The sequence below is a fragment of the Tripterygium wilfordii genome, chromosome 23 (assembly GCF_013401445.1).
Source record: "Tripterygium wilfordii isolate XIE 37 chromosome 23, ASM1340144v1, whole genome shotgun sequence".
NCBI lineage: Eukaryota > Viridiplantae > Streptophyta > Magnoliopsida > Celastrales > Celastraceae > Tripterygium > Tripterygium wilfordii.
In genome coordinates this window covers 2,985,357-3,012,267 of record NC_052254.1, presented here as the reverse complement: position 1 = coordinate 3,012,267, position 26,911 = coordinate 2,985,357, and the positions used below count along the sequence as shown (strand labels likewise).

At 36.5% G+C, this 26,911-nt stretch overlaps 3 protein-coding genes, 1 non-coding gene and 1 pseudogene across 7 annotated transcripts; 1 reads left to right on the top strand and 4 right to left on the bottom strand.

The window, feature by feature from the left end:
- Nucleotides 1–7,168: 7,168 nt before the first annotated feature.
- Nucleotides 7,169–10,929, bottom strand: LOC119992662 (blue copper protein 1a-like). Its single transcript, XM_038839459.1, has 4 exons — nucleotides 10,767–10,929; nucleotides 10,236–10,502; nucleotides 8,282–8,467; nucleotides 7,169–7,503 (listed from the first exon to the last, which is right to left on the bottom strand). Exons 1-4 carry the CDS (start codon nucleotides 10,927–10,929, stop codon nucleotides 7,190–7,192), a joined length of 930 nt encoding a protein of 309 aa, XP_038695387.1. The 3' UTR covers nucleotides 7,169–7,189.
- Nucleotides 9,261–9,423, bottom strand: LOC119993891. Its single transcript, XR_005466586.1, has one exon. It is a non-coding gene; the product is annotated as a U1 spliceosomal RNA (small nuclear RNA).
- Nucleotides 10,930–11,818: 889 nt separating the features above from the next.
- Nucleotides 11,819–19,710, bottom strand: LOC119993361 (protein gar2-like). 4 transcript variants are annotated; one of them, XM_038840475.1, is made up of 12 exons: nucleotides 17,921–19,701; nucleotides 16,124–16,213; nucleotides 15,802–16,038; nucleotides 15,490–15,711; nucleotides 15,290–15,404; nucleotides 14,660–14,797; nucleotides 13,795–13,856; nucleotides 13,622–13,701; nucleotides 13,392–13,468; nucleotides 13,273–13,307; nucleotides 12,886–12,931; nucleotides 11,819–12,093 (listed from the first exon to the last, which is right to left on the bottom strand). In XM_038840475.1, the coding sequence occupies exons 1-12, from the start codon at nucleotides 19,361–19,363 to the stop codon at nucleotides 12,062–12,064; spliced, it is 2,577 nt and encodes an 858-aa protein (XP_038696403.1). In that variant the 5' UTR covers nucleotides 19,364–19,701; the 3' UTR covers nucleotides 11,819–12,061. The 4 variants fall into 4 exon arrangements, with proteins under 4 accessions (XP_038696403.1, XP_038696404.1, XP_038696405.1 ...); XM_038840476.1 differs by having other exon boundaries at nucleotides 13,392–13,462; XM_038840477.1 differs by lacking the exons at nucleotides 11,819–12,093; nucleotides 12,886–12,931; nucleotides 13,273–13,307; ... (1 more) ...; nucleotides 13,622–13,701; nucleotides 13,795–13,856 and adding an exon at nucleotides 14,142–14,188 and having other exon boundaries at nucleotides 17,921–19,704.
- A 579-nt stretch (nucleotides 19,711–20,289) lies between these two features.
- LOC119992661 lies at nucleotides 20,290–21,038 on the bottom strand (annotated as a pseudogene).
- A 1,009-nt stretch (nucleotides 21,039–22,047) lies between these two features.
- LOC119992864 (binding partner of ACD11 1-like) lies at nucleotides 22,048–25,824 on the top strand. Its single transcript, XM_038839667.1, has 8 exons — nucleotides 22,048–22,188; nucleotides 22,283–22,386; nucleotides 22,846–22,921; nucleotides 23,721–23,792; nucleotides 23,871–23,936; nucleotides 24,140–24,483; nucleotides 24,859–24,982; nucleotides 25,373–25,824. Exons 1-8 carry the CDS (start codon nucleotides 22,186–22,188, stop codon nucleotides 25,391–25,393), a joined length of 810 nt encoding a protein of 269 aa, XP_038695595.1. The 5' UTR covers nucleotides 22,048–22,185; the 3' UTR covers nucleotides 25,394–25,824.
- Nucleotides 25,825–26,911: the final 1,087 nt, after the last annotated feature.

Here is a 26,911-nt window from a genome sequence, read left to right as displayed (position 1 = left end):
CGCGACTTTGTTCTTTCTTAGGCCGTCTCACATAATGACACTTAATTAATTAGGCCCAAGGAAAATAGATGGTGAAGGAGTAATACTTTTCTTATAAACCACATTTATTGAGATTATGGGACATTTTTAATAAGTTTTGACAGAATTCCCCGATGGAAGGACTATCTCATCTTGGACCAGGGTAGTTGCCTTCTCGCGTGGTCACCCAAGGTCAATTCTTCCTGGTGTCACTATGAAGATTTTGATATGGAATTATTCATCAATAGAGATTGCATCGAGCCGGGCCAAGCCTTTGGACCGGGCTTCTGGCTAGGCCTTGGGTTTAGGGCTTTTGGGTCGGGCCCGACTTTGACTATTTAATATTTATATATATATATTTTATATACACACACAGACAGTGGAATTGTGTGTGTGTGTGTATATATATATATATATATATTATATACATATTATATATATAATGTATGATTTCATTGGTCGGGCTCAGGCCGACCCAAAATTGGCCCGAGGTGTCGGGTTTCGGGCCCTGGCTTGAGAAATAGAGTCCAAGCCAGCTCGAGGGTCAAATAGTGACCCTATTCATCAATAACATTCCATGCTTGTAGATATGGAGAATTTCGTTTGTAGATGTCTTGACTTATGTGATAGTAAATACCTGACTATACTCCTGTACTGTTTAAGGATTGGATTTTATAAAGTAAATCCAACTCTTCACACTTTCATCCATTTCGCTTCTCTTCCCTCAAATTTTCTCATCCCAAGTCTTAACCACACTTTCATATGTTTCTCTCTCCTACTCCCCGACAAAGTTAAATAATGGTTCATGTTCGAAGTATTATCTAATACTTAAAAGCTCTGAGAAAAGTGAAAGTTGTGCGAGAGGAAAGCATAGCGTACCGGTCGAGTACCTAGATAGCTGGTATATAAGGGTTAAAAGCGCTAACCGAATGTACTAAGAAATTTCTTATATTGATAACAGCCGCAAACCCCAAAGACGTAGGGACATTGCCGAACCTCATAAATCTTGCACACTTCTTCTTCTGTCTCTCTTTTCGATTACTTCTCTATATTGTTTTATAATCTGTGATTGTTTGTGAGGGAACCCGTTTTGCCACAAAGTTAATCCTGTTAATGGTTACCGTATTATCAGGTTTCGAGTCATCAGATTACCTAATAATTCTTAACAGTCTGTATCTCTTGGAAGTCTGGTTATATATGATGTGCGACTGGGAATTTATTGTGGACCTATTTTTTCATTCTTCCGCTTTGATAGGGTCGCTCCCCACTAGAAATTAATCTCATTGTTTTTAGCGCCGGTTATTTTGATTTTTATAATTCAAATATAATAATAATAATATTAAAATGTTTAATATCCTCCAATTCACTAAGTTTAATACAATAACGAAACAAACCCGGCCAATTCATTGTTTACATCACGAATATACTCGCCAACTTATTCCTACATTTCTTCACGATTGGTGCAGAGAAACAATGGTCTTAGCTAGCTTGCAATGTGGTCGGCATGAGTTGTGTTTGAGATCGAATCAGTTCGTCTTCCATATTTTGATTACTGAACCTGATCGATTAGCAGAAAAAAGAAGGTATATATGGCTTCTATATATCTTTACAACTAGACTTCAAATTCATAAGATATACCACATTCATGTCCAAACAGTGATGAAAAAAAAGTGAAAGACAAGATAAGTTACATAGTTTTTCAAGCACTTGACTAAGCAGCAGCAGCAGCAGCAGCAGATGGGAATTGTATGAATTCATCTTTATCTCCGCAATAATTAAATTTATATGGGCATGATTTCTCGTTACCACCTCTGGTGTAGCATACCCTAATCTCCTCCAATTGGATATTTCTTTCTGAGTCTTTGTTGCAACTAATTTCAACTTGTCTTTTCACATAATCACTAGCAACTTTTCCGATCACAGTTCGGTTATACTTTCCATTGTTGGGTTTTATGCTTGCTGTTTCATAGAGCAAATTAATGTAAGCTCAATCATAAACTGTGAACTGTCTCATAAATATATGTTGTTTCTGTAATCAAAAACACCCATTTGGTTATTGTTACAGCACTTTACTCCGATACCTCATTTGATTAATGTTATGAAAATATAATGCTAACTAATGTAAAATTACCTTTTTCTAAGATATCAAGAAAATCAAATTTCTTTATAGCATTTAAGGCAGTCTGGTAATAATGAACGGGTTTATCAGGTTGGTCAAAACACATTCCATGTTTCTCCCATTCGGATCGCCAAAAATATATGTTGGCTGTCATGTTTCTGTAGTACTTAACATCTGGCCAATATGTTTTCATGTCGGATAAGATATCATTGTCACTTAAATATTCCATCTGTTCATACCAAAAAAAAAAACAACAGAAAGTAATATGATCAGCTATAATTATATATATGATTCATGTTAAGCTTATATAGAAAGATATAATTGATATATATACTCACTGTAATAAAAGCTGGAGGCTTTGGTTCACTTTGAGTGCATCCGCTGTCCTCATTATAGGGTGGCACCTCCTCGTTAAAGAAATACATTGGCCATAGCCCATGTATGGTGAAATTGCTTAGAGTTGGCTGATGACAATGAATTCCTCTCCCAACTACATGGAGAGTATTACAAACTGATTTGGGCCATCGGATTGCAATTTTGATGAAGTTATATCTACCTCGAGCCTTTGCTCTTGTTTGAAATGATAAGAGGATGACTGCAACTGCAAAAATGATGATAATCTTAAGACCCATTTCTCAACAAAGAAAGAAAGAAGAGTTTTGCTTGCATTCATTGATGTTGCATCCATTATTGAAGGCTTTTCTAACATCACATGTCTTGTAATACACGTTAACTTGATTTGTTTGTTTGTGGTGCATTGATTCAATCGCATTGTTTTTCTTGTTTGTTTCCCTATATGAACAACTTGAACATTACGCCAATTTTTTATTTAAAATCTAAATTACACTTAGTTCAATTTCTAGAGAGAATCCCTCCACATATTAGGTTTGCTTTAGGTCCGGTGCACAATTTTTGTGCCCCAATATTCTTTTTCTTTTTTTTTCTAAAAATTGTAGATGTTAAATACAAGTGATTTTAACCGTTAGATGTCAAATCTATCTTGAAAATCGCTGAAAATAAAACAAATTATTATCTAAAATTCATCCGACAGTTCATATTTTTTGCTAAGTACTCTTTTTGATGAATTAAATTATTTTTCAAGAATAAATACATGGTTGCATTCATAATGTTAGAATAAGTCCATCCATAATTTTTTTTTTAATTAAGAAACATTTTGATGCACCAAAATGGTGCATTGGTCGTTAGTCCGGTGCAAAATGCACTAAACTTACCCCCAATTGTCACATATTTCCTTGTTTGCATGTATTCCGAGGAAACTTGACTTTGAATCCGAAAGTTACCCTCAAAAATTTTGAAGTACTAAAAATATTAAAATAAACTAGGAAAAAATAATTATGGAATTTTAGGCTCGAGAATGGTTATATAAAATTTAAATCAAATAAAAAAATCGGATTAAAAAATCACGAAATTAAATAAATTAAATAAGTAAAAAATCAGTACTTGTGCTCATGTTTAGAGTATTGTTGATATGATGTAAAACCCTTCAATTCAGATGCAGGGTGAGTTAACATGTGTTCAAGATTAAACCTTTTTGGACATGAAACTATATATGCGATATTGTTAATTAGTTCATGGTTACTCGAGGAACGAGGGAGTAGATCGCCCACTAGCAGATTTAGAGGTACAGGTGAGTGAATAGAGGACTTATCCAATACGCTGAATACACAACTATGAACTTGGGACACCTTTTAGAGTTTACACTAGTGTGCCTATATTTTGATCTTTGTACATTTCAATTTAGTTACTGTTTATCGAACGTGACACTTGATATGTTTATTTTTGGGACAAGTATTGAATTGTCTGATTTTTTATGGCAAAGGATGAAAGAGAGCTGCGCTTTGACGGGCTCTAGGGTCGGTCCTTTCATTTCCAAGAAGGCCCAAACTCGTTATGGTCTTAAAAAATTAAATTCGGGCTTGGCTCATTTAAAATTTGACAAGCCCTAGGCTCCGCCCATTGAGCCTGACCCGATAATAATAATACAAGAATATTGAATTTGATATGTTTATTTTTGGGACAAGTACTGAATTGTCTGCTTTTTTTATGGTAAAGGATGAAAGACAGCAGGGCTTTGACGGGCTCTAGGGTCGGTCCTTTCATTCCCAAGGAGGCCCGAGCTCGTTAGGGTCTCAAAAATTTGACAAGCCCTAGGCTCCGCTCATTGAGCCCAACCCGATAATAATAATACAAGAATATTGAATTTTCTCAATCACCACTAATGATAATTGTGTTATTTTTGAGAATTTAATTCTTATTCCCTTTCACAGATCTCGCTTTCCTTTCTTCTCTTTCTCTCTCCCCTTGTTATGCATCCTTAACTTGTTTTGGTAACTTATATTGTAATTCCTTGTACCTTTTGATTATTTTAAATGTGTTATTTGATGCAGCTAGGCCCACACAACGGAATGCACAGGCCCATATGACGAGGGGGCAATCCCAAAGCCCAAATCCAACCACAAGAATGGGCCTAAATATGCAGCGAGGTCCGCACAAGCCCAAGGGAAGGGGGTACACCCCTAACGGAATGCATAGGCCCACATGGTTAGGGGGCAATCCCCAAGGCCCAGGCCCAACCACAAAGAATGGGCTTCACTTATCATTAGAAAACCGGCTTACCAATGTAAAGTTATTCTAGACTTATAAGCTAGACAAGGAGTCCATCCACAACCGATGTGGGATTTCCGCATCATTATTTCATTGTTATGAATGAAAAGAAAGGTTATATATTTGACTTCCATATTTTGACTACTAAACCTGATTAGCAGAAAAGAAGGGATACATGGCTTCTCTCTTCACAACTGGATTTCATATTCATGTCCGGACAATGATATAAAAATAAAAAAAAAAAAAAAAGCGAGTCAAAATAAGTTGCATAGTTTTTCAAGCATTTGACTAAGCAGCAGTAGCAGCAGGAGATGGGAAATGTATAAATTCATGTTCTTCCCCGCAATAACTAAATCCATATGGGCATGGTTGCTCGTTACCACCTCTGTCGTAGCATACCCTAATCTCCTCCAACTGTATTTCCTCCTGAATCTTAATTTGTTGCAAACAATTTCAACTTGACTTTTCACATAACGACTAGCAACTTCTCCGATGACAGTTTGGTTATACTTTCCATTGTCGGGAGTTATCCTTGCTGTTTCATAGAGGAAATTAATGTATTCAAAGATTAAGGATATGCATGTCTTTAACTAATATAAGCTCATTTGATTACTGTTACAGTATAGTATTCTGATACCTCATTTGATTAATGTTCTGAAAATATAATGCTAAACAATGTAAAATTTACCTAATCCCAAAGTGTGGAGAAAATCAAACTTCTTTATAGCATTTAAGCCAGTCCTGATCAAATAATGAAAAGGTGTACGAGGTTTGTTAAAACACATTCCTTGTCTAAACCATGCATTCCCATCGCCAGAAATCTACGTTGGCCGTCATGTTTCGCTAGTATTTAACATCTAGCCAATGTGTCATCATGTCTGAAAATATATGAGTATCACGGAAATATTTTTCCTGCTGACACAAAAATAAAAAATAAACAAACAAAAAGTAATATTAGCTACAATTATATATATATATATATATATAGATATATGATTCATGCTAAGCTTATATAGAAAGATATCTATACTCATTGTAATAAAATCTGGAGGCCTTGGTTGACCTTGAGTGCGTCTACTGTCATCAATAACACCGACTCAGATACGACGACACAGGATGCGGGTGACGGGACACATTGATTCGCAAATCCTTAAAGAATCCAGGATACGGGTGTGGGTGTGGGTGTGGGTGTGGGTGCGGGTGCGGGTGCGGGAGGACTCAGCAAATAAAAGATTTTTTTATATGTATTAATCCAAAGTTTCATTGATGATTATGACCATTGTCATCTAAATATTGGTGTGGGTCAAACTCAACTAACAAAAGTTATTAGCTGTACTAAGCCTTGGGCAGGCCCAACCCAAGTTCTAAAAGTTTGTGCCTTAAATTGTTGTCTGCAAAGAGTTTAGGTAGACTCAAATTGTCTGCAAAGGCGTATGTCTAATATTTATAAGTCAAGACTAAAATTGTTCTAGTGGAGATGACAGTTGGCAATTGAGTTTTAATGGAGATGACAGATGTCTATTGGGGTTTATATGTTGATAACAGATAAATCCCATACGATTGAAATTGTTCTTCAATGCCAGACATCCCACACGAGTCAGCATACGTATTCTGCCGAGTCCCTGCCGCACTCAGTGCGGGTGCGGCGGCAGTTTTGGCGTGTCGGTGCTACCTCCTCGTTAGGGAAATACATTAGGAATACTCCATGTATGGTGAAATTGGCTAGGGTTGGCTTATGAAAATGAATTCTTCTAAATCATATGTCTTTGTAATACACGTTCACTAGCTTTTTTTGTTTGTTTGTGTGATGGCCTTGATTCATCGCATTGTTTTTCCTGTTTATGCGAATGTTAGAAAATTTATAAAGACAAGCATAAACAACAACAATGATTTAGCTAGGTTTTTAATGTTTTGCAGTTTAACTATTGATCTTGATTCTGGTTCTATAGTGCTGCAAAGAGAAACTGTTTAACAGAATCTCCAAGGATGTCAATGCTTAATCGGTTTGCTATATTTTTGTTGGGTTCAAGCAAGTTTGGCAGGGCGAACTTAATTTTATGTTAAAGTAAGATTTTGGTTACTAGATACAAGCGAACATATGATCTAGTGGTAGAGTAGCAGTGGTACAACGTAAAGATTACAGATTCAATTCCTAAAAATAGTCATGTCTGTTTCCGACCTCGTCCAAAGCGAGAGTTGTTAACCTTTTACCTATCTATCTTCTGTTAGCCAAGTATAACAGATAGAGGGTAAAAATAAGTAATCAATCAGACTAAACACAAATGATATCATCAATCATTCATTGATCTCTTATAAAGAGAATTATTCCATAAAAAAAAAAAAAAAAAAAAACAAACTTAATTTATTCCCAATTTCAAATGATTGGTCTAAACAAATCATGAAAGCTATATGAAATCAAAGTCCAGATTAAACCATGATCATCACCAAGCTCACCATGGCAAATATGATCATCATTGAAAGCTTAGAAATGCTGGCTTTGACACCACTGTTTGGAGAAGGTGCTGGACCCATACTTCCCATCACTTCTATAGCCAGCTTTTGACCTTCTGCACAGTGCTTCTCCACACCACAAATGTACCATTTTTTGCCTGGACTCCCCAACACAATTTGGTCTTTTCCAGTAGTGAGAGCCTCATTTGCTGGTGGCTTAACACAGTTTTGGAACAAAGTTCCATTCACCACCTTGAACACATTGTGATCTCCAACAGCATAGTTAAAAACTACAGCATTCCATACAATTTAGATTTAGTCAATTTTCCATCTAAAATGTGTGTAAATATACAAATATATGGACAAAAATATTGTTGGAGAAACTAGGGATAATATCGGCGGAAGATGGATTTAGTAGAGATGAAGACTCGAGGCACGTTATACTATGGATCTTCTTACGAGTAAATTAGCGTCCACCAATTTAGTAGTTCAACGGGTTGTCAATTAATTTTCTTTAGGATATAAATATAATGAGTATTTCTTTCACTTGCGTATGTGCTACCGAAAGTGAAACCTTAAAAACTTAGAAAAACAAGAATGTGAATCGAAAATTAGATACTTCTACAAAGCACTAAAACTTCGTGATGCCTTTAGAGAGAGGGAGAAGTGTAGAGAGAGAGAGTGAATACTTGAGAGATAGCTAGAATATTTATCAATTATATTATGTGTGTTGGTTGACAAACCCATGAGCTATATATATATATATATATATATAGCCAATGGTGCAACCCTTCGGATGGGTCATAAACCATTGCGAATATGAGTCATGTTCATTCGTATGGGTCACAACCCACACCCCTTCAGATGGATCATGACCAATTGCGAAGGAGAGTCATGTCCATCCAAATGGGTCACAAACCCATTGCTCTCTCTTTTCAATGTATCCAACATCGTTCTCTACACCCCTCTTCTTTCTTTACTCAAAACACACACTTTCTGAAGAGGGGAAAAAAAAAAAACTCTTCCTATTTCGAAAATATCCAACCGATATGAAGGTAGTTACTTTACCTAATGTATCTCCAACCATGAAGTCCTTGCCCTGCGCCCATTTCTGGTAATCGAACCCGTTCGTCCACCCAGCTTCATCGCCAACAGTGAATTCTTTAGCCAAAGTGGTTGTTGAAACAAGGGCAGCAACGAGCGAGAAGATGAGGAGAACACGAGAGGAAGCCATTGATTCTTGCTCCAATGTTTCTTAGAAGCTAGATATTGATGACTATGAGGATATCTCTTGGAGGTATATAAATATATTTATAGGGACTTTGGAATGGCGTGTCCTAAGACCAAGCACTGGCCGGCCAAGGACGGCGAGGGGCAATGGAGGATGCAAGCAAAAGGTTAACTTATGACCATGCCTACAAAGTTTTTGGAGATGATTGCAAAGTTTTTGGAGATGATTACAATATTTTTGTCACTATCATCTTTATGTGATCGATGTGATAATAATATAGTAAAGCTGTATTGATATTGTCGGGTTAACGCAACTTCCGAGCACTGAAAAATTTGGCCAAGTCCAAATTGGTCAGCAAAAGATCAAATGTGCCAACTTAGTTATTTAAAATTCAAATAAAATCGTTCCAATCCAGTCACTCGGATAGATTTCTCACTATTTGGTCAAGTCATGGAGGGAGGTGCTAATGCGTTTTTGGTGGTGGTGGTGGAAGTATCCATACCCAGTATGAGTGGAACATGAGACTAAACCTAAAAGAATAGCCAAGGAAAAACCTATGCTGGACAATTCGTTCATAATGGAATGAGTGTGACGGTGAGGTAAGTTAGTATGATCATGTTTAGTAGGAGATAAAAAGCGAGTATAAGTAAGAATTTTACAATTTTCATATTATCATTTTTCATGATAACAATATTTTTTACTAGTACTTAAGGGATGTCATTAATTTGTAATAAAGATATAATAATCTTTTGCTCCTGAATACTACTAATTAGTCCTGCCTTCAAAACGAATTAAAAATCTTGGTTTGATGTTTGGGTAGGGGCCGCGCGAACGCAGGCCCCCGCTTCCACAAATTACGACGTAGGTTCTTCCAATTTAGGGAGACCTTAGGGCAGCACCCCTCCCATAGTGCAATGGAGGTCACTGACCTAGGCCATGAGCCTTCGTGATCGTTCATTGACCCCGTCCAGGTAAGTATGTTATCATGTTGCTATGGGACCTCTATTAGTATCAAAAAAATTCTGACTCTTTCTGATTTGGCCGATGTGGGATTTTATTCATGGATAAAGAGAATCATTATAATTAAATTTGTACATACACAACACTATTTTTGCTAATTTTGTTCGGATTTGGAAGCCAAAATTGAATTCAAGCACTTTGTTTGTTTCTTCTTGCTCATGACAATTAACAAATCATATCATTAATAAGGCCAACATACAACCATCAATCCATTATGATCGTCTTTTTTTTAGTAGCCAATAATGATACAATACAAGTTTGCACTTGATGACAAGGTAAGTGGGATTAAAATTCAGCACGTAGCCACAAGGGTATTGTTCCCAATGAAAATCGAATTCAAGTCATTTCGAGTCTATACGGTTTGGGCACAAAACTAGGCTCGTCTTCCGCCAAGTAATAACTCGTGCAATCCAATTTTGTCAATTTTGTTAGTAATCCAATAAATTAAATTAATTACTTAAAAGTACTAAATCCAATTGAAAAAAGGTAGATTTATTATCATTATAAAATCAAAGTAACACACAACATGGGTACTTCCATCATAAGATCTTATTTGGTACATAACCATTAATTAAAAACCATCATCTTGAACAAAAAAGAAAATTAGTGGAACAAGACCTAAACCATGACCAATTTATTAAAGTCACTAATGCAACTTACACCATCATTATTACACTCACTAATTGCAACTCCCATCTTCATCTTGATCATCAAATATATGGTCATGTTTTGAGACTCCTCAGAGAGTCTAATTGTAAGACATGTCCCTGCCTGATTCCTGAGTCGGTGCCAGAGCCGGAGCCATGTATGATGGAGGTAGAGCCGCCTGAGGCCTCACAAATATTGCAAGCTTTTGGCCATACTCACAGTGCTCTGGAAAACCACAAATGTACCATTTTACTCCTGATGTTGCCAGTGTGATTATGTCATTCCCAGTAGTCAGTGCCTTGTTTGGTGGTGGCGGCGTTTTGCAGTCTTTGAACTCAGTACTTCCATTCACTTTCCACACATTGTGACTTCCAGCCAGATACTTAAAAACTACAAGAGAAAGAGGGGGAAAGAATATATAACTCACAAGATTTTAGTCAGTCTGCAGAGTCCTACGATCGGTATAACAATGACAATATATAGTTACAGTAACGATAGGGATCCCAGCAGTTGCTGAGATGTACGCACAATGTTTTATGTGCATCAACTCAGGATAACTAGGATCCCGACTGCTGGGATCTTTATCGTTTTTGATATAGTTACGCAGATAAATAACTTTCAAGGATCAAAAGGTATATTTTGCCAATACTTTACCTAGAGTATCTCCAACCCTGAAGTCCTTGTTCTTGGCCCAAGTGTTGTAATTGTACCCTTTGATCCACCCGACTTCATCACCGACGATGAATTCCTTAGCCAGAGTTGTTGAAACAATGGCAGCGACGATGGAGAAGACAACAAGGACACGAGAGGAAACCATGGATTTAATATGAATACCAAAAAAGCTCTTCAATTAATAGAGATATTTGCTTGTTGATGATTCAATAGAAAGATATATGTTATGTATTTATGGGACTTGGAATGGCAAATAGTGACAAATGTGGAAGGCCATGGACGGCTTTGGCCGAACAAGGGATTTTGGATTTGTCTGTTTGAATCAGTATTTGAGAGGCCATAGCTGTTCACAAAGCTTGGAATTAATACATATGTAATTAGTGCTAGGCTTACCTAGAATAAGTTTAAGCAACACATAATCAAAAAAATCATACTGGGATTTCGGTCGCTGTATCAAAAATAAGTTGGCGTATAAGTTAGATTATACATATTGATCGGTTTGGTAGAGCTTATGTTGGAGCTTATAAGTTTCAAAGTAAGCTCTATCAAACACCCAACATAAACTAGCTTATAAGCTAACTTATATTGGAAACTTATTTTAGAGTTTATGTTTATTTTTTCCAATTTTATTTCTTTTTTTTTATTAAGATAATATTATATATAATATTATAAACTTTTTTTATTTTATCTTTTAAATTAAACTTAAATAAACTTTTTTTGAGGCTTATAAGCTAGCTTATGCTATAAATTTTACCAAACACCTAACTGCTTATTAGTTAGCTTATTTTGACAATAAATAAACTTTGCTAAACAGAACCATAAAAGAAACATATAGACTTAGGGTGGTCATGAATTCAATTTCCACTAAAGCAATACCCTTATGAAATTTTTATCCCCTCAGGTCTGACAATCCAAGTTTAGACCCATGTCAACTGTTCAAAAGACAAAATTATTTAACATCATTCTCGATCACCAAAAAAAAAACCCTATTTAAGTTAGATTAAAGCTTGTTGGCTCCCATTGAAGGTAAGCAATTGGAGAAAAAGAAGGTTTGAATTGTATAAAGCCATGCAGTGTGGTTCAGTATGGCATAAACATTTATATCAGAACTACAATAGGTTAACCATTGAAGAATGTCAATTAACACATTGATTTACAATAATTTGTGGGACTGTACAATGTGGAAAACTGGACTGCTGAGTAACTTGATCGACTGAAGAGACGAGATAGTCTTCAGCAGCGATAGTTTAACCGTCATTCAACGTGTTCAAATGATCTCATCGATCTGTATTGAACGGCTGCTGTTGGTCTGAAAATCATAGATGAAGTACAGGTCAAATAATGATTAACAAGAGAATTATACACAAGTATATATTAGAAGTAAAATTAACCTTCACAGCCATAGTTCTGACAAAAACAAAAGCATAAATACACGTTTTGCAGAACTGAAAGCATAAACAACCACCCTATAAAGGGCAAAGGCTACCAAGTCCTAGAATGAAATCCATTAAGTTTCTAGGCAAAAATCTGTCAAAATGGAAATATACAGTGAGGCAGTAGCACATCAAACGACGTCAATTGCCAGGCAAAATACCATTGTGTAAATTTCAGTTCAATTATATGGTAAACGGGTGGAGATGCCATGTCTTAAGCAACTCCTTGACCAATGAGCTAGACCACTTGGTAACGAAATCCAATTATTAAACTCAAACGCTACACAATCATCCACCAACGGAAAACATGTACAAGAGTTCTTCGAATTGAATGAACTGAAGCCATACCTATATACTAATTGCGAATGCAATGTGATCAATACAGTGATGAAACAAGGAAAATACATGCAGTGAACTTAACAAGCATAAATCGTGCTCCTAGACAAGCGGATTAAAAATATCCATAGATCGTACTAATGACCGTAAAGGTAGTCTACTGGTAAGAGAAAGGGAATTTGGGAACAGTAGTAAACTTGATCCAAAATTTGAAACCCCCTCGCACAACTTGGATATATGGATAATTGGATGCACATCCTCAAAGCCAATACTAACAACTATAAGAAATAGAAAAGGCCCACGTAATAAAGAAACGTGAACATTGTACTTACATCTATAGTGCGGACTGTTTCTACCAAGGTATGGAGCTTGTTCATTCTGCAAACAAAATCCATGAGCACAAACACAATATGCGAATATAAAGCGTATAGTATGTTTAACAAACAATACCTTCAGTATCTAAAGGCTACGTCTTGATAGCAGGCATAAGAAATTAAAGCACGTCAAGGAACACCAAAGGGTTTGTTTTGAAGATTACTTTCCAAGCCAATTTAGAAAAACAAGGAATGTCAAGAGAGCAGTAAACTTAATCGTTTCTTATTTTTTCTTTTTCTTTTTCCTTTTCCTTTTTTTAACATACTCCACTGGGTTTTTAAGAGCCATGGCAATAGCTTTTTAACAAACGAAAGATGAGTAATCCAAACATATCAATCCGCTACCTGGAAGCCATTTGCATAATCCAGACGCCCAAAGCCTGACAACAACATGAAGAAAAGATTAAATTAATAATAAAACTTAATTCAAGTCAGCCACAATCATTTACCAAATAAGAACTTACCTAATCTATAACCAGTGCCTTGTTGCTGTTGATGGGAAAGAGATGTCACTCCAACACCAGAGGCATATGTGCTGTAACTAGAAAGCAGAAATATTAATGTGAGTCGGTCAAATATCATTCCCACAAGCAGGCATGCTGTGAAAATATTTCACAACCAAGTGAGAAATATTATTTTCACTAATAGTATTTAATATGTATTGAACATATAAATCATACGGATATAAAAGTACCTTGGACTTGCAACTGGAAAAGAACTCTCCAAACGCATACGAGGATATCCTCTAGGTTCTGTATTGTACAAATTGTCTCCCTGATTGGCAGAAAGAGTAGCGGTAGATAAAGACAAAATTTAAAAGATTCCATTAATCAAAGATCCATCTAATTAACGAGAGGGGCGGCTTACGAATGTAGGAGGAGGACGCTTCCTTCCTGGTAAGGAGTAAGAATCACCTACAATGGGAGAGCCTGCCACAAAATTAGGGGTTAACATCAGGTAAAACATTTTGCTTCTGCTAAACTGCTACTATAAAATAATGAAATAAATAAAAACTCAGCAGCCCAAAATACAAAGAAAAATATCAAATTTTCAAAAGCAGGAAACAAGTTCGCAAAGAATAGCATGGTTCCAATAATTACAAAATTATTTTGAAATCAAGCCCATATAGTAACCATACTCATTGTTCCAAGCATGTGAACCAAGTTTTAAAAAAATCGTATCAACTCATTCAAAGAAATGTCTAAAGTTGAAGCCTCAACCTGCAAGGATTACTTTACGGGCACCATTTTTGTACCAAACCCTATATAAAAAAGATAAAAGGAAGTGGAGAAAAAGATTAGGTTGTGTATGATCTCCCACTAAAAATGATAAACTAGGTTGTGTATGTTCTCACACTGAAAAGGTAATTTTTCCGATGACCGCCCCATCCCAAACCAAACCAACTTTTAAAATGGATCCGATCATAAGTAATTAATTAGTATCAAGACTTATCATATATAAGTTCTTGAAGATTTCAACCAAAAGTCCAAAATCCCCTTAATTATCATCAATTCAATGTAATTTTCTTTCCCCTAGTTTCTGTGAAGTAATTGAAACAGAAAATAGAACTTAGGCAACACCACATAAGACAAACTTAGATGGGGAGGTCGCCAATTAGTCTTGAGAAAAAAGTTAAAACAATATGTGCCCTATTGGAAACCATAATTGATATTTCATGTCAAAATAAATATAACAAGCACCACATAGAAAATGAACCAAAATGACAACATACCTGTATCAAATCTAGATTGGAATTGCCGGAAAGAAGCTCGCTCTGCTAAGAGTCGTTCGACTTCAGCAGAAGACCTTCTATTATCTAGTGTATTTATATTCTGGTGAATACTAGATATGCTCTTGTTTCTGGGTTCATCTGAAGCAAATAAATACATCATTCATCAGCAAAAGAAAATATGTTTCCTAACAGTTGTATGTATAAGAAACTGATCTGATTAAAATTACTCAGCAACTTTAAGAGTAATTTACTAGGTTGCATTATGATTTCCAATTGTGATGCTGAACTCGTAAAGGCATCCTAGTCCTAAGTTTGTGAATGGGAAATGGGGAATGCGGGATATTAAAACTTTTAACCCAAAGCTCATGCAACTACATAAGTATGAAAATATACACTATTTCCACTATCTGATTCCTGATCTGGATCAAACAATAAACTCTTTTTTTACTCTTTTTTCTCTTTCCATTCCATGTGGCATGATAACATTTCTGAGTCAAGGAATGGGTTCCACTTTGTTGATTCCCTTGTGACCACACTGCCAAAGGGACAGCATGATAGCTGAAAAGTATCATAGGCATCCCATCTATAGAAGGAAATGTAACCCAAATTAAAAACTAAAATAGCACTCACATTGGGTTACTGTGGGCTTCTGCTTCGAAATTACTTCAGTTCTGATAGTCTTGGAGACTTTCTGGTGCAGTTTGTTTTTCGGTTGTGGTTTTGCAAGAGATACCTTAACATGTACCTAAACAATTGCAATTATCACATCTATGTTATAATTTGAAAATAATAGCAGACTATACTGCTGTCTTTGTGAAAAAAAACAAAACCTTAGATCCCTCGTCACTCAATGTTTCCTGATTAAATGACTCTATGCATGCAAGAGCTGCCTCACGGGTTGCAAATTTGACAAATGCAAAGTCTTTTCTCCTAGAAGAACGTAGATTACGGGAAAGCACTACATTTTCAATCTCCCCAAACTTTTCAAAATAGCTTCTTATTTTCTCCTCATTCCATGAGGAAGGAAGGTACTCCACATAAACTGATTTCACCTGCAAACAGGACCCATCATTGAGCATCTATTATTTTATAATCAAAGTAGTGCAGCAACAATAGAATCAAGAACTTTGAGCCAGAAAGACCTTCAGCATCTCTTCTTCATCTGGCTCGCTCAAGGGTTCAGCCCATGCCACTTTAATGTTCTGAAGCTTCCCTGGCATGTCGTTTGTTTGAAGTATCTTGTACGCAATTTGAGCATCTTTATTACTTTCAAGTTCCACGAACGCAAAACCACGATTTCGTTCAATATTATTGGGATCAGCTATAACTGTGACTTTGTCTATCTTCTCAATTCCTATATTTTGCAACAATTTGATAACCTGCCCAAATACAAGAATACTTCCCTTAAGGTGCATATTCAATCCCGAGGAAAGAAATCATGACATATGGCATGTGAATCCTTACATCTTCATTCTTCCACTTCTTGTCAATGTTCCCGAGAAATAATGTGTCATTGCCCTCAACTGGAGCGGGACTACATTGCTTGCCACAAATCTATGGTTCAATTTTTTAAAAAGTAGCACAATTGGTTATGCAAGGAATGACAAGTATCCTCTAGTTGCACTCAAATAAAGGTCAATAATACAACATAATACAATAGCAACATCTTCACGAAAAGATGTGCAGATTGGTAAAGAAATGGAAATCTAAGCCTGAAGCTGTCATTATGCAGTCAATGTGAAATGCCAGTGTATCCCCAAAAGAAATCACAGGAAAAAACTCTGGAAAAAAAAAAAAGGAGAGCCCCAATTTGAGCAAGAAAGAGAAAAGTACAACAGAACTTAGCGTTCAAAACCAATGAGACCAAAGAATTTTGCTCGAAGCTCAGCATCAGTTAATAACGATCAAAACAACTACAACTCTACAAAGTGTCCAATAAAGTATTTTCAAAGCCAGTCGTTAGTGATATTATTTTAAAATAGCAAAATGAAAGGCTATTAGAGAGTGCGAATGGAATGCCAGCCTAATGCAACCAAAGGTTAAGTACAAGACAAAAATTTTCAATGCAAGTTAAAACAAAAACCCACAAACATGTTAACACAAGATAAAACTCATAAAAGAAAGCCCACAGACAAGGTTATTCAAACATAACTCTCTTCCAGGATCCACATACACCCTCGTCTACAACAAAATCACATCAATATATTGCATAAGAACAGTACAAAAGTATAAAAGAACAAAATTTTAAGAAATAAAAGGTGAGTTTCAAACATCATACGTCCATCTAATGACTGCAGTCTTTATTCAATCTGCTTCAACAGTTGCATGGAAGAAAAATTATGCTGAACAACAATGACAACGTAATGTACTCTCTCATGTTTTGGGCTTTTTTTGCAATATTTATTTGATGCTATCAAATCTTACCCATGCTAAAGGACTCAAAAAATAACAATAATCATATGGTTTTTGGAAACAAACATCAAACATTTACAGTTAACTGTACAGAAAACAAAAAAAAAATGCTATGATATGAAACATTCAATCTCAATGAGTAGTTTATTTCCAAATTTAAGAAAATGACATAACATTAAATCCAACACATCATTAACTGCAACTGGCATCTAAACAGTAATCTTTAGAAGCACAAATTCGAGACATTATTATATCTGCTTAGATCACCATATATGTTCTAACAAACTAATATATTACCTTAAAACTGTTAAAAGTATAAATAAAAGTTTGAAATACTTCCGGAACTATGAGAGAGAAGTTTATTTTTTTTATTATTATTGGAATCAAGTAAGCAAGTTGACTCCTAGCAAACATAAATTCCATTACAGGTACAGGTTCCAAATTATACAGAGTCCCACAGTCAACATGAAGAAGAAGCAAACGATCATTCGTCATACGCTTGAAAAATAGTTAAAAACTTTAGCAAAATCATGCATGAGAGCTAACTATTGGTTTAGCAATATTAAAGGTAGTTTTTTGTGCAAAACCAAAATTATGCACTTCTCCAGTATAAAGGTCTTTTTTTGCGCAATCTTGTGCTCCAATCATATCAAGCTGCTGAAGAAACAAATGCCCTTATTGTTGAGAGCCTCAAATCATCCCAATAATCATGTTGACGCCATCAGCAAGCTAGTGCTTGCCACATGGTAGTCTAGTGAGTTAAGGAGTCATATTTTACACAGCTGTAGACATAACTTTCATGTTTTGGCACATGTAATTATACTCAAACTCAAATTCAAAGAAATTTACCTTGACTCGGGGGTGTTTCTCCAATGCCCTCTTAGCATCAGCTGCAGAAGAAAACCTCACAAACCCATAACCCTTATTCTTCCCTGTCTTACCATTGATCAACAACCTCACCTCAACAATCTTCCCCGAATCCTCAAACACTTTCCTTATTTCCTCCTCGTTGGTGTCCTTGTCAAGCCCCCCAATAAAAATCTCTGTTTGCCTCCTCTTCCTCCTCTCCAGTGCCTCTAATTCCCCACTAAGAGCTATCCCCACTGTACCTGTCTTACCTTCCGCAGTCAAATTGACATCGTCCCCCTTCTCCCCCTCTTCGTTTACTCCCTCCTCAGCTCCACCACCCAGCTCCTTACACATAGCACCATACTCACAATTTTCACTTAATAAATCTAGGTTTGGGCGTTCCTCTGGAACCTCAGTTACAGTTGTAGGCTTTACAACTACATTCACATTGTTCTCAGGTTGCAACGGCATTTCTGCCACAGAACACTCTTTCCCTTCCATTGAACCATCAGCTGCTGAGTTACTATTTTCAGCTATGTCCTCAAGCAAATTAAGTTTTTCAACTTCCATTGAATCATCAGCAGGATCCTGTGCTCCATCAACGGCTATATTAGGTTTTTTGACTTCCATTGAGCCATATGTATGTGACTTAAGGTTTTCGACTCCATCAACAGCTAAATTAGATTTTCTGACTTCCACAGAACCATCAGTAAGGGAATTAGGATCTTCTGCTCCGTCCACAGCTAAATTAGGCTTTTCTACTGCCATTAGAGAAGTAGCATTAGTATCACCAAATACTTGGTGTCTCTCCAATTCTTCGCTCCAACAAGCAGTCATACCCTTTTCAACCCCTTTGGACACTCTCTTCTTCACTAATTTCCTCACAATTTTCACCACCTTCTTCTTCTTCTTCATCACTCCATTCTCCGCCTCCACTCTTTCAGCGACAACATCGTCTCTCGGACTCGTTCCCCCTCCTCCACAAGCAGAGTCTCCAATGGCAGTTCCTAGGGTTCCCGCCTCAGCACCACTCTGCTCCACTTTCTCCTCTCGAATCTCATCCCCACTCAATCTCTCAATCCGATCAGCTTGGCCTCCCTCCTCACACGACCTCTTTTGTGTGCTTCCGTCTCCAATTGCAGATCCTCCGTCACCACAATTTGCATCCGCTGAAGCGCTTTCGGTCCCAATCGGAGAATCCAAGACTGCACTTTCAGGAGCGGAATCAGTAGTCACCGTCGTCATTTCTCCATCATCTTCCTCGTTTATCCTACATGTCTCGGAGCCAGATTCAGAAAGCGGAACGGCAACCTCAGGCGCCTTTTCCGTATCTTCCTTTGATGCTGCTAAAGCAGCAGATTCGGCGGCTGCGCGTCTCGCGGCGGTTCTAAGGGAACGCCTTGGGCGAGGCCCGGGGGGTTGAGGCTTCTTCTTCGGCGGCATTTTTTAACTAACTTTTTTTTTCAGGTGGATTTATGATCTGTTCTTTCGTGTAACTGCAACGTAAAAGGAAAAGAAGCCGTCGTTCGATTGCGGAAGGGACGAGAAAGGGAAGACTTGGGAATTTTGATTGACGAAATTGTCCCTTATAGTTTTTTGCATCTCTCAATTCCACCCCAAATTTCTTCTTGAAAATTCTCTGAAATTTGAATCTCTTCCATGTCTACGGCAGCTTTTTTCCTGCTCAGAATCACCCTCACCAAGGCACCCTTATCAGTTACTGTGATCCCCTTGATGCTTCCATACGGTGCCTCAACAGCATGTACATATATATCAAAAAGATTTCAACTTTTTTTTAGATTTTTTTAGATAACAAAATAAAGTTTCAAACTTTTTCAGAAAAAGAAGAGTGTCTATTTACCTTGGCATAGTAGTTGGGTTGGGAGGATTACATATGCATTTCATAACCATTCTTAGAGAATCTTGTTAGAATCCCACGTCATAAGATGTGAGGATGTAATACCCATTAATAAGGGCAAGCTCATCCCTTACTTGTCACTTAGGCATTTTTCTTAGTTTAGTGAGTTGGACTTAACCCACTTGTTAAACTTGAGAGAAACAAAGTTGTGTGGATCCGATGTATCCACAGGAATTGGACAACTTAAAACAGACAATATAATTGATAAGTAAGTAAGTGTGGATTTATGACAAGAAATCAATGGAGTTCCTGTTCTTGAGAGACTAAAAAGAAGAGAGAAATTGAAACTAGGAACCATCTGCTTTTCAATGTAGTGAAAACACAAAAAACAAAACACAAAACAAAGGTAATGTGTTACCTTCGTGTAGTCATGTCCATATATGTGTTTGTAGCAACAAAATGTCAACTTCAACTGTTAAACTCTAAATTCGGGATGTTAATTCAGTCTGCTTCACACTGGTGACAGAAAAAGATCATACTAAAACCCCTGAGAAATAACGTTGAAACTTTTAGACATAATAGATTAACTTGCGACCTCCCACGTTTGTAATGAATTACCACAGTCAACTTCATTGTCCCAACCACAACGAATGTGTTGGCTCACATCTACTTGGTGTGCCTTGTGTAATGTAGACAAAGCCACAAGAATATGTGAACACCCATCAAAATTAACACTGAAAATGCTAGGAAAGATGTTATCTTTACCAAAAACAAGCTTACTTTGGTATGATTGAGGGGGTTCAATGGTGAGTATGGCTTGGTGAAGTTGCCTTCTAAACCTTGCTTGATAGGCTTGTTTGATGAGAGCACATTATGACTTGATTTCTTATCCACAAAAATGTCAACAAATGCCTTGTGCTTGGTATCTCGAAGTGCCTCCCTTGCTACTATTACATCTCTCTCTTGTGGGTCTATCATAAACATAGACAAGGCATTCTTGGCTTCATCATCTCTCTGCCTCACCATCCTTTGCGGAAGATCTACCAGTTCTTTTCCATACATTTCCTCGTAAGTCTCCCCGATTTGTTGAGGCTCGTGCTCGGTCCGGCTAGCCAAGACTTGAACCAATTGGTGTAGGTTCTCCCAAGAGTCTTGAATGTCTTTGCATTCACTCTCATCTATTCTCTTTGGAGTCCAACCGTATAAACTCAAGAAGGTCCCGAAGTCGATTATCATTAGGAGTAATACCTTTATGATCATGCACTGAGCTTTAACCTAACTTACCTTGTAATAAGGTGAAAAATTTATGTGCGAGCTGACGGACCTAGTTAATTCCATGTCAACTGTTCAAAAAGTAAACTTGTCGGGTGCCATTATTGGTTATAAAAATATGACTATTTTAAGAATCCTAAACAAGTTTGACAAATATGGGACCAAAAGAGGATGAGATAGAAAAGGCAAAGGTAGACAAATCCAATAAAGTTAGACATATATTATCACACATTACAAAGGAATCAAATAATTCAAAACTTTTGTATTGGACTACTCTTACTTACCCTCTCAATTTTTTAATGATTAAATATGATTTCCACTTTATTTATTTTTTTTCATTTTAATATACTTAAATTCCAACTTTGACACCTATTACTTAAATATAATTTTAAAATTGTTATAAAATTTCTCTCGAAGACTTAAATTTGAAGTCAAAAGAGTTGTGTATCATTCAAACAAAGCATGCTTGTTCTTCAACTTATATATATATATTATTGTTAATAAAAAGTTCTTGATTTTTTTTTATGATAATGTCCCATATTTGTCTTGACTATTAAATTAAACATGTGCAATTTCCCTATCCCATCCCAACTTGACAATGAGATAATAACACTTTTAGTCACTGAGTATTATTTGTCACATAGAAAAATTATCTGTCCTAAAAATAGAAATATACTCATGTGATGAGTTTGAAACAAATTTAATAATTTGATACTTAACATGAAATGTTTAAAAGATGAATTTCCGAGTTAAACTATGTCAAATTATTCGGTAACCACCCCTGACAATGCATGCTTTATTTAGAAGAAGTATTATTTTCCTACGTACATGGAATTGAAAAAAAATAAAAAAAAAACATTTTCCATAACAACCGGGTAAAATGGGAAATTTGGGAGATGTAATTATGTCAAGAGTCAGGGGCATTTATGGAACATAGTTCCATCACATTCCCTCTCCAACTCACATTCTTGTTTACAGCCTTACAGGTCCAGTTTGTCTGGTGTTACCTGAAAGCCTTTCTCTCTATCTCTCTCCCCCGTTCGCCACCCCCCTCTCTCTCTCTCTTTATATATATATATCTGTAAGCCGCAACAAGCTAATAAGCGGACATTGCGTTGCTGTGTAGTCAATTACGATGGTAAGTGAAGTTTCTTATGTATAATTTTGAAGTGCTGAGACCTAAATCGAGACCTTTTCAGTTTCATTATATGTTGTTGTTGATGTTGCTGTAGACGAGAACTGTTCAAGTGAAGAACTTATCAGATCTAGCGACTGAAAGAGAGATTCACGAGTTCTTCTCCTTCTCCGGCGATATTGACGACGTCGAGATCCTCCAGTACGTTGAACATTCACGCACATTCTAAGAGATTTTCTTTTATTAAATTTGTTCCGTAGATTTGATTAGTTGGAGTATTTTCGGAATTCTGCTTGGTCGCTGAAGAACGCGGGAAAGGAGATTTTTTTTTGTTGGTCTGAGTTTTAGTATTTGGTTTTCCTACGAGCAGCTTGACTAGAATGAAGCAAATGCAGTTTTTTGATCGTTTTCTTCTGTTATTGTCCTCATTGTTACTGGGAATGAGAGTGGAAGGCAGGAAATTGATAGACAAATTTATGATTTTTATATTGTGTGGGGTTTTTTTTCCTTGGATTTTTCACATGCTAACATGCTCATTTAACTAGAGCTAATTACACTTTTGGCTCACTTGAATACTCCGTTCTTTCGAATTTTGAGTAATAATAGCCTAAGAGTGATGACTAATTCAGGTTTCTAAGCCTATGCCCTTTGTTTATGCAGAGAATCAGGACAATCAAAGACAGCATTTGTAACATTCAAGGATCCAAAAGCACTTGAAATTGCATTGTTGTTATCGGTTTGTTTAATTTTCTTAATCTTTTTCTTTTTGAGTCGCTGTTATTTGATAAGCAAAAGTTTGTTATACTTGTTTTATTTACAATGTTAAGTGAATTTAAAGACATTTCATGGAAGGAGGACTCAAATATTGAATGTTTGTCTTCAAGTTCACCCCTCGGGATGGTCCCTTAATGTAGTTTTTAGGCAATTCTTGCTGGTTCTTTGGATTGAGTTAAACATTAGAACCAAGTAAATTGGCAAATCTTAACCGATGAAAAACCTATGGTGTTCTAATTGCTCAAAATGTTCTCATTGATCATTATGGGTATCTATATGAAAAGAAAACAGGAACTAGAATTATGTTCTCTAGGTTGCCTAGAAGGAACAGAATATGGTTTAATGCATTGCTATTTCTCACTTTCGTTTTGGTAATTACTGCATCATACTATTTCTTGTGGATTTCACTTTCTGTGAAATAGGTTAAATTCCCCAAATGTTTCTAAAACCTTTTATCATATTCCTTCAGAGAGATTGTGTAACTAAGCTAGTGCTTGATTTGTGATTCAATTATTTAAAGGAGTTTTCTATTTGTGATGTTGATAGATTGAACAGTGATCCCTGCTATAGCTTGATAACTTTTACACCAGAATTCCAATGAAACCCTTATGACATGCTTACTCTTTGAATTTTTAAATTACATCTAGCATCGCTCATCGACAGGCACCAAATTGTGTCTGTGTTTCTTTTTTCTTTTCCATTATCAAACAATCTTCACACATAGACCAAGATACTAAAAATATTGTATTCTTTTGCTGTAGGGAGCAACAATAGTAGATAAGATTGTTACTATAACTGCAGCAGAAAATTATGTGCCAAAGAATGAGGTGCAGGTGAGTAGATTATGAAGTCTATGCAGTCCTTCTGCAGGTTGTGGCTGAAATTTATTATTCCATGTGAAACTTGTGCAGGCAGTGAGGGTGTTGGACAGTTCTCTGTCTTTTTCTCCTGTTCAGCATGTGGTGCCAAATGTTGAGGTAATGCTGAACACTTCGATCTGTGGCCTTATTTTCGGGTTTTTTTTTTTTGGGTATGACGGTACAGCCTTGAAAAGTCATGTGGAATATATCTATTTTGCACTTTGCTGTCTTCCAATTCCCTCACTATGTCTGTTCAGTTACACCTTGAACATTAGTTGAGTTCAAATTTGTTTGCTTATTTGTTAAGCTGTCTCTGTTAGCAGGAGCAACATAGCCCACCTGGCAGTGGAAGAATTTATGTTAGTAAAGCACAAGATGCGGTTACAAATATGCTGGCAAAAGGTTCAGCAATTGGGCAAGAAGCAGTGAGTAAGGCTAAAGCATTTGATGAGAAGCACCGGTTGACGGCCACTGCATCTGCCAAGGTTATTTCTTTTGACAGGAGAGTTGGTCTTACTGAAAAACTGACAGTTGGGATTGCTGTTGTTAATGAGAAGGTGAAGTCTGTTGACCAAAGGCTTCAAGTTTCAGACAAAGCAATGGCTGCTGTATTTGCAGCTGAGAGGAAAATAAACAATACAGGATCAGCTGTCAAATCAAGCAGGTGTAAATCAGCTCCCTGAAACCATATTTGCTAGTTCTTTGATCTGCATCGATGTAATTGTTATATTCTTATGATGTTACTCATCACCCGTTAGTTGTCTCTATAACTTTGTTGCGTGAATCAACTTGAATAGAATTTCTTGTTTAAATGAGATTCATTCAGAAAGATGTACTGGTACAGAACTTGTAAAGTGAGTTTTGATTGGGCACCCAAAATCTTTTTCAGGATTTTTTTTTTTTATAATTTATGTATTTGATGGATGCTTTATGATGTCTTCTATTCATTTTGGTTGTATGTTAAATTATTTTATTCCTGTTATGATTTTAAGATGGGGAAAAGAAAAGGTAATTGACTCTTTGTTTTCGTTCTTGACAGGTATGTGAGTGCTGGAACATCTTGGCTAAATGGCGCTTTCAGTAAGATGGCAAGAGCCGGTCAGAGTGCAGGCACAAAAACTAGGGAGAAGTTTCATATGGCTGTGTCAAACTTGACCTCCAAGGTGGGTATTTCTGTTTGCACTGTAAAATATTGGCATTGAACCTTTTATGCTCTCCATTATGAGGATTGACTTCTTTATGATCTGGAACTCGAGACTCAAAAGGGGTGGGTCTTACTCCCATGATGTTTCCATAGTTTAGGATAACCATGGCAAGACACTAGTATTATTTCGTAATTTGCTTCTAATGCAAAAAAGAATGTTATGTGGTTTTCTGGGAAAGTAATAAGTCAAATATTCAATTTTTCGGGAACATCTGGGGTGTTAGTAAGTAGATAGTGTTGTCCAAGGACGGACCATATTCTTTATTGTCTAATGAGTAAAAACCTCCTTGCATAATTGGTCTGCTTCAGAATCTCCTTGCATAATTTGTCTCACATCATTTGAATGCAGGATTCCCCTATTGCTGCTTAAGCCCTCAAGGTTGCTGGAAGTTTGTTTAACAAATGCATGCGTGATGATGTTGCTTTCATCACTAGAATGGAGGATGGGTTCAAAATTATAGTTGCAGACATGATATCAGTTGGAAACACGTGCTACATGCATAGTTGGTTTATGTGTGCATGAAATTCTATTGCTCCCTCCCCCCCCCCCCCCCCCCCCCCCCCTTTTTTTTGATATTCTTTAATTCATAGGGTATTATTGTGGCTGTGGGGTTTCTTTAATTTTTTTGTACTTCTTGTTGTAACATTGGTTCTGAGGTCAAAATCAAAACCAAGAGAAAGCTCTTGTACCTAACGTTTGTGTATTTACTGTCAAGTTTTCATTGGATTCGTTATTATTTTTATGACAAACAAAAAACATTATTTTTGAGTAACAAGCACTTTGCAAGTTTCATGTGTAAAGGTTTCCTCTTTCTGGGTATTGTGGACCCAAAAATTATTGACAATTTCCATTAACATTTGACTTTGGATATTTTAGAGGCCATTGATTGTTTTGTAGACCATTATGATCAGTATGTGAAGTGAAACAAGCCAACAAGAAATCTTTCTCCTATACTTTCCTTTAGCAGCACTTTCTGGTGGGTGCATGTGATGCCAAATGATCCCAACTGTCATTACTTGTTCTTATGTTCTGATTTGTTGATTGCTTTGAAGATGCCATTGCCCCATTTTTAATTAGAGCCATAGCTGTTGGTGGCAGGTCCGGTGTTAGCTTGGCAATCAAAATTTGAGAAAGATTTAGTGAGACTCATGGAGATTTAGTGATGGAGAGTTGTTATATACGCAATGTTCGCATGGAATAATAGACATGAGATGAAGTTGAAACGTTATATGTATACGCCCTACCATGATGTATGTTACAGAATGTTCAATCCTCTTTAGGGGCAGGTCTATTTACGGGGGAGTAATATAGTACTATCCTTGTGGCAACTGGGTTGGTTTTGGCCTAATTTGTCGTGTTGTCGATCGTCACGTGGGGGATTCCTATATAAGCAGGCCTGACATCCTAAGTTTAGGGTCATATCGGATGTCCAAAGGAAAAACTTATGTAGTGTTAATTTATTATGATTAATTTAGTGATGATAAAAAGACTTGTCATTAGGATTCTAAGCTCAGCCGCTCTCTCTCAAAATGAGCGTTTTCCCTCTTAAAACTCCATGAACTTTGGAAGTTTTTTTTTTCAAGACAAGGGGAGGAGGACGGTGACGAACCTCCTGCCTAGGTGTAATTTCTTAGGCTACTATCACGATGCTTAATGTAACTTTGCTATCATGAGGTGGGTTGTTTGAGTTTATACCCTTCTCAAAAAAAATGGATATGATAAAAAAATTAATTTATTTCAATTTTGGTATCAAAAGGAGTATAATACTATAATTTTCTTATCAATGAGCATTGATTTGGTTGGCAATCGGGTTAGGTATATTTGTGTTTAAGGTTGACAATCGGGTTAGGTATATTTATATGTGTATTTCAAAAGAAATAATACTAT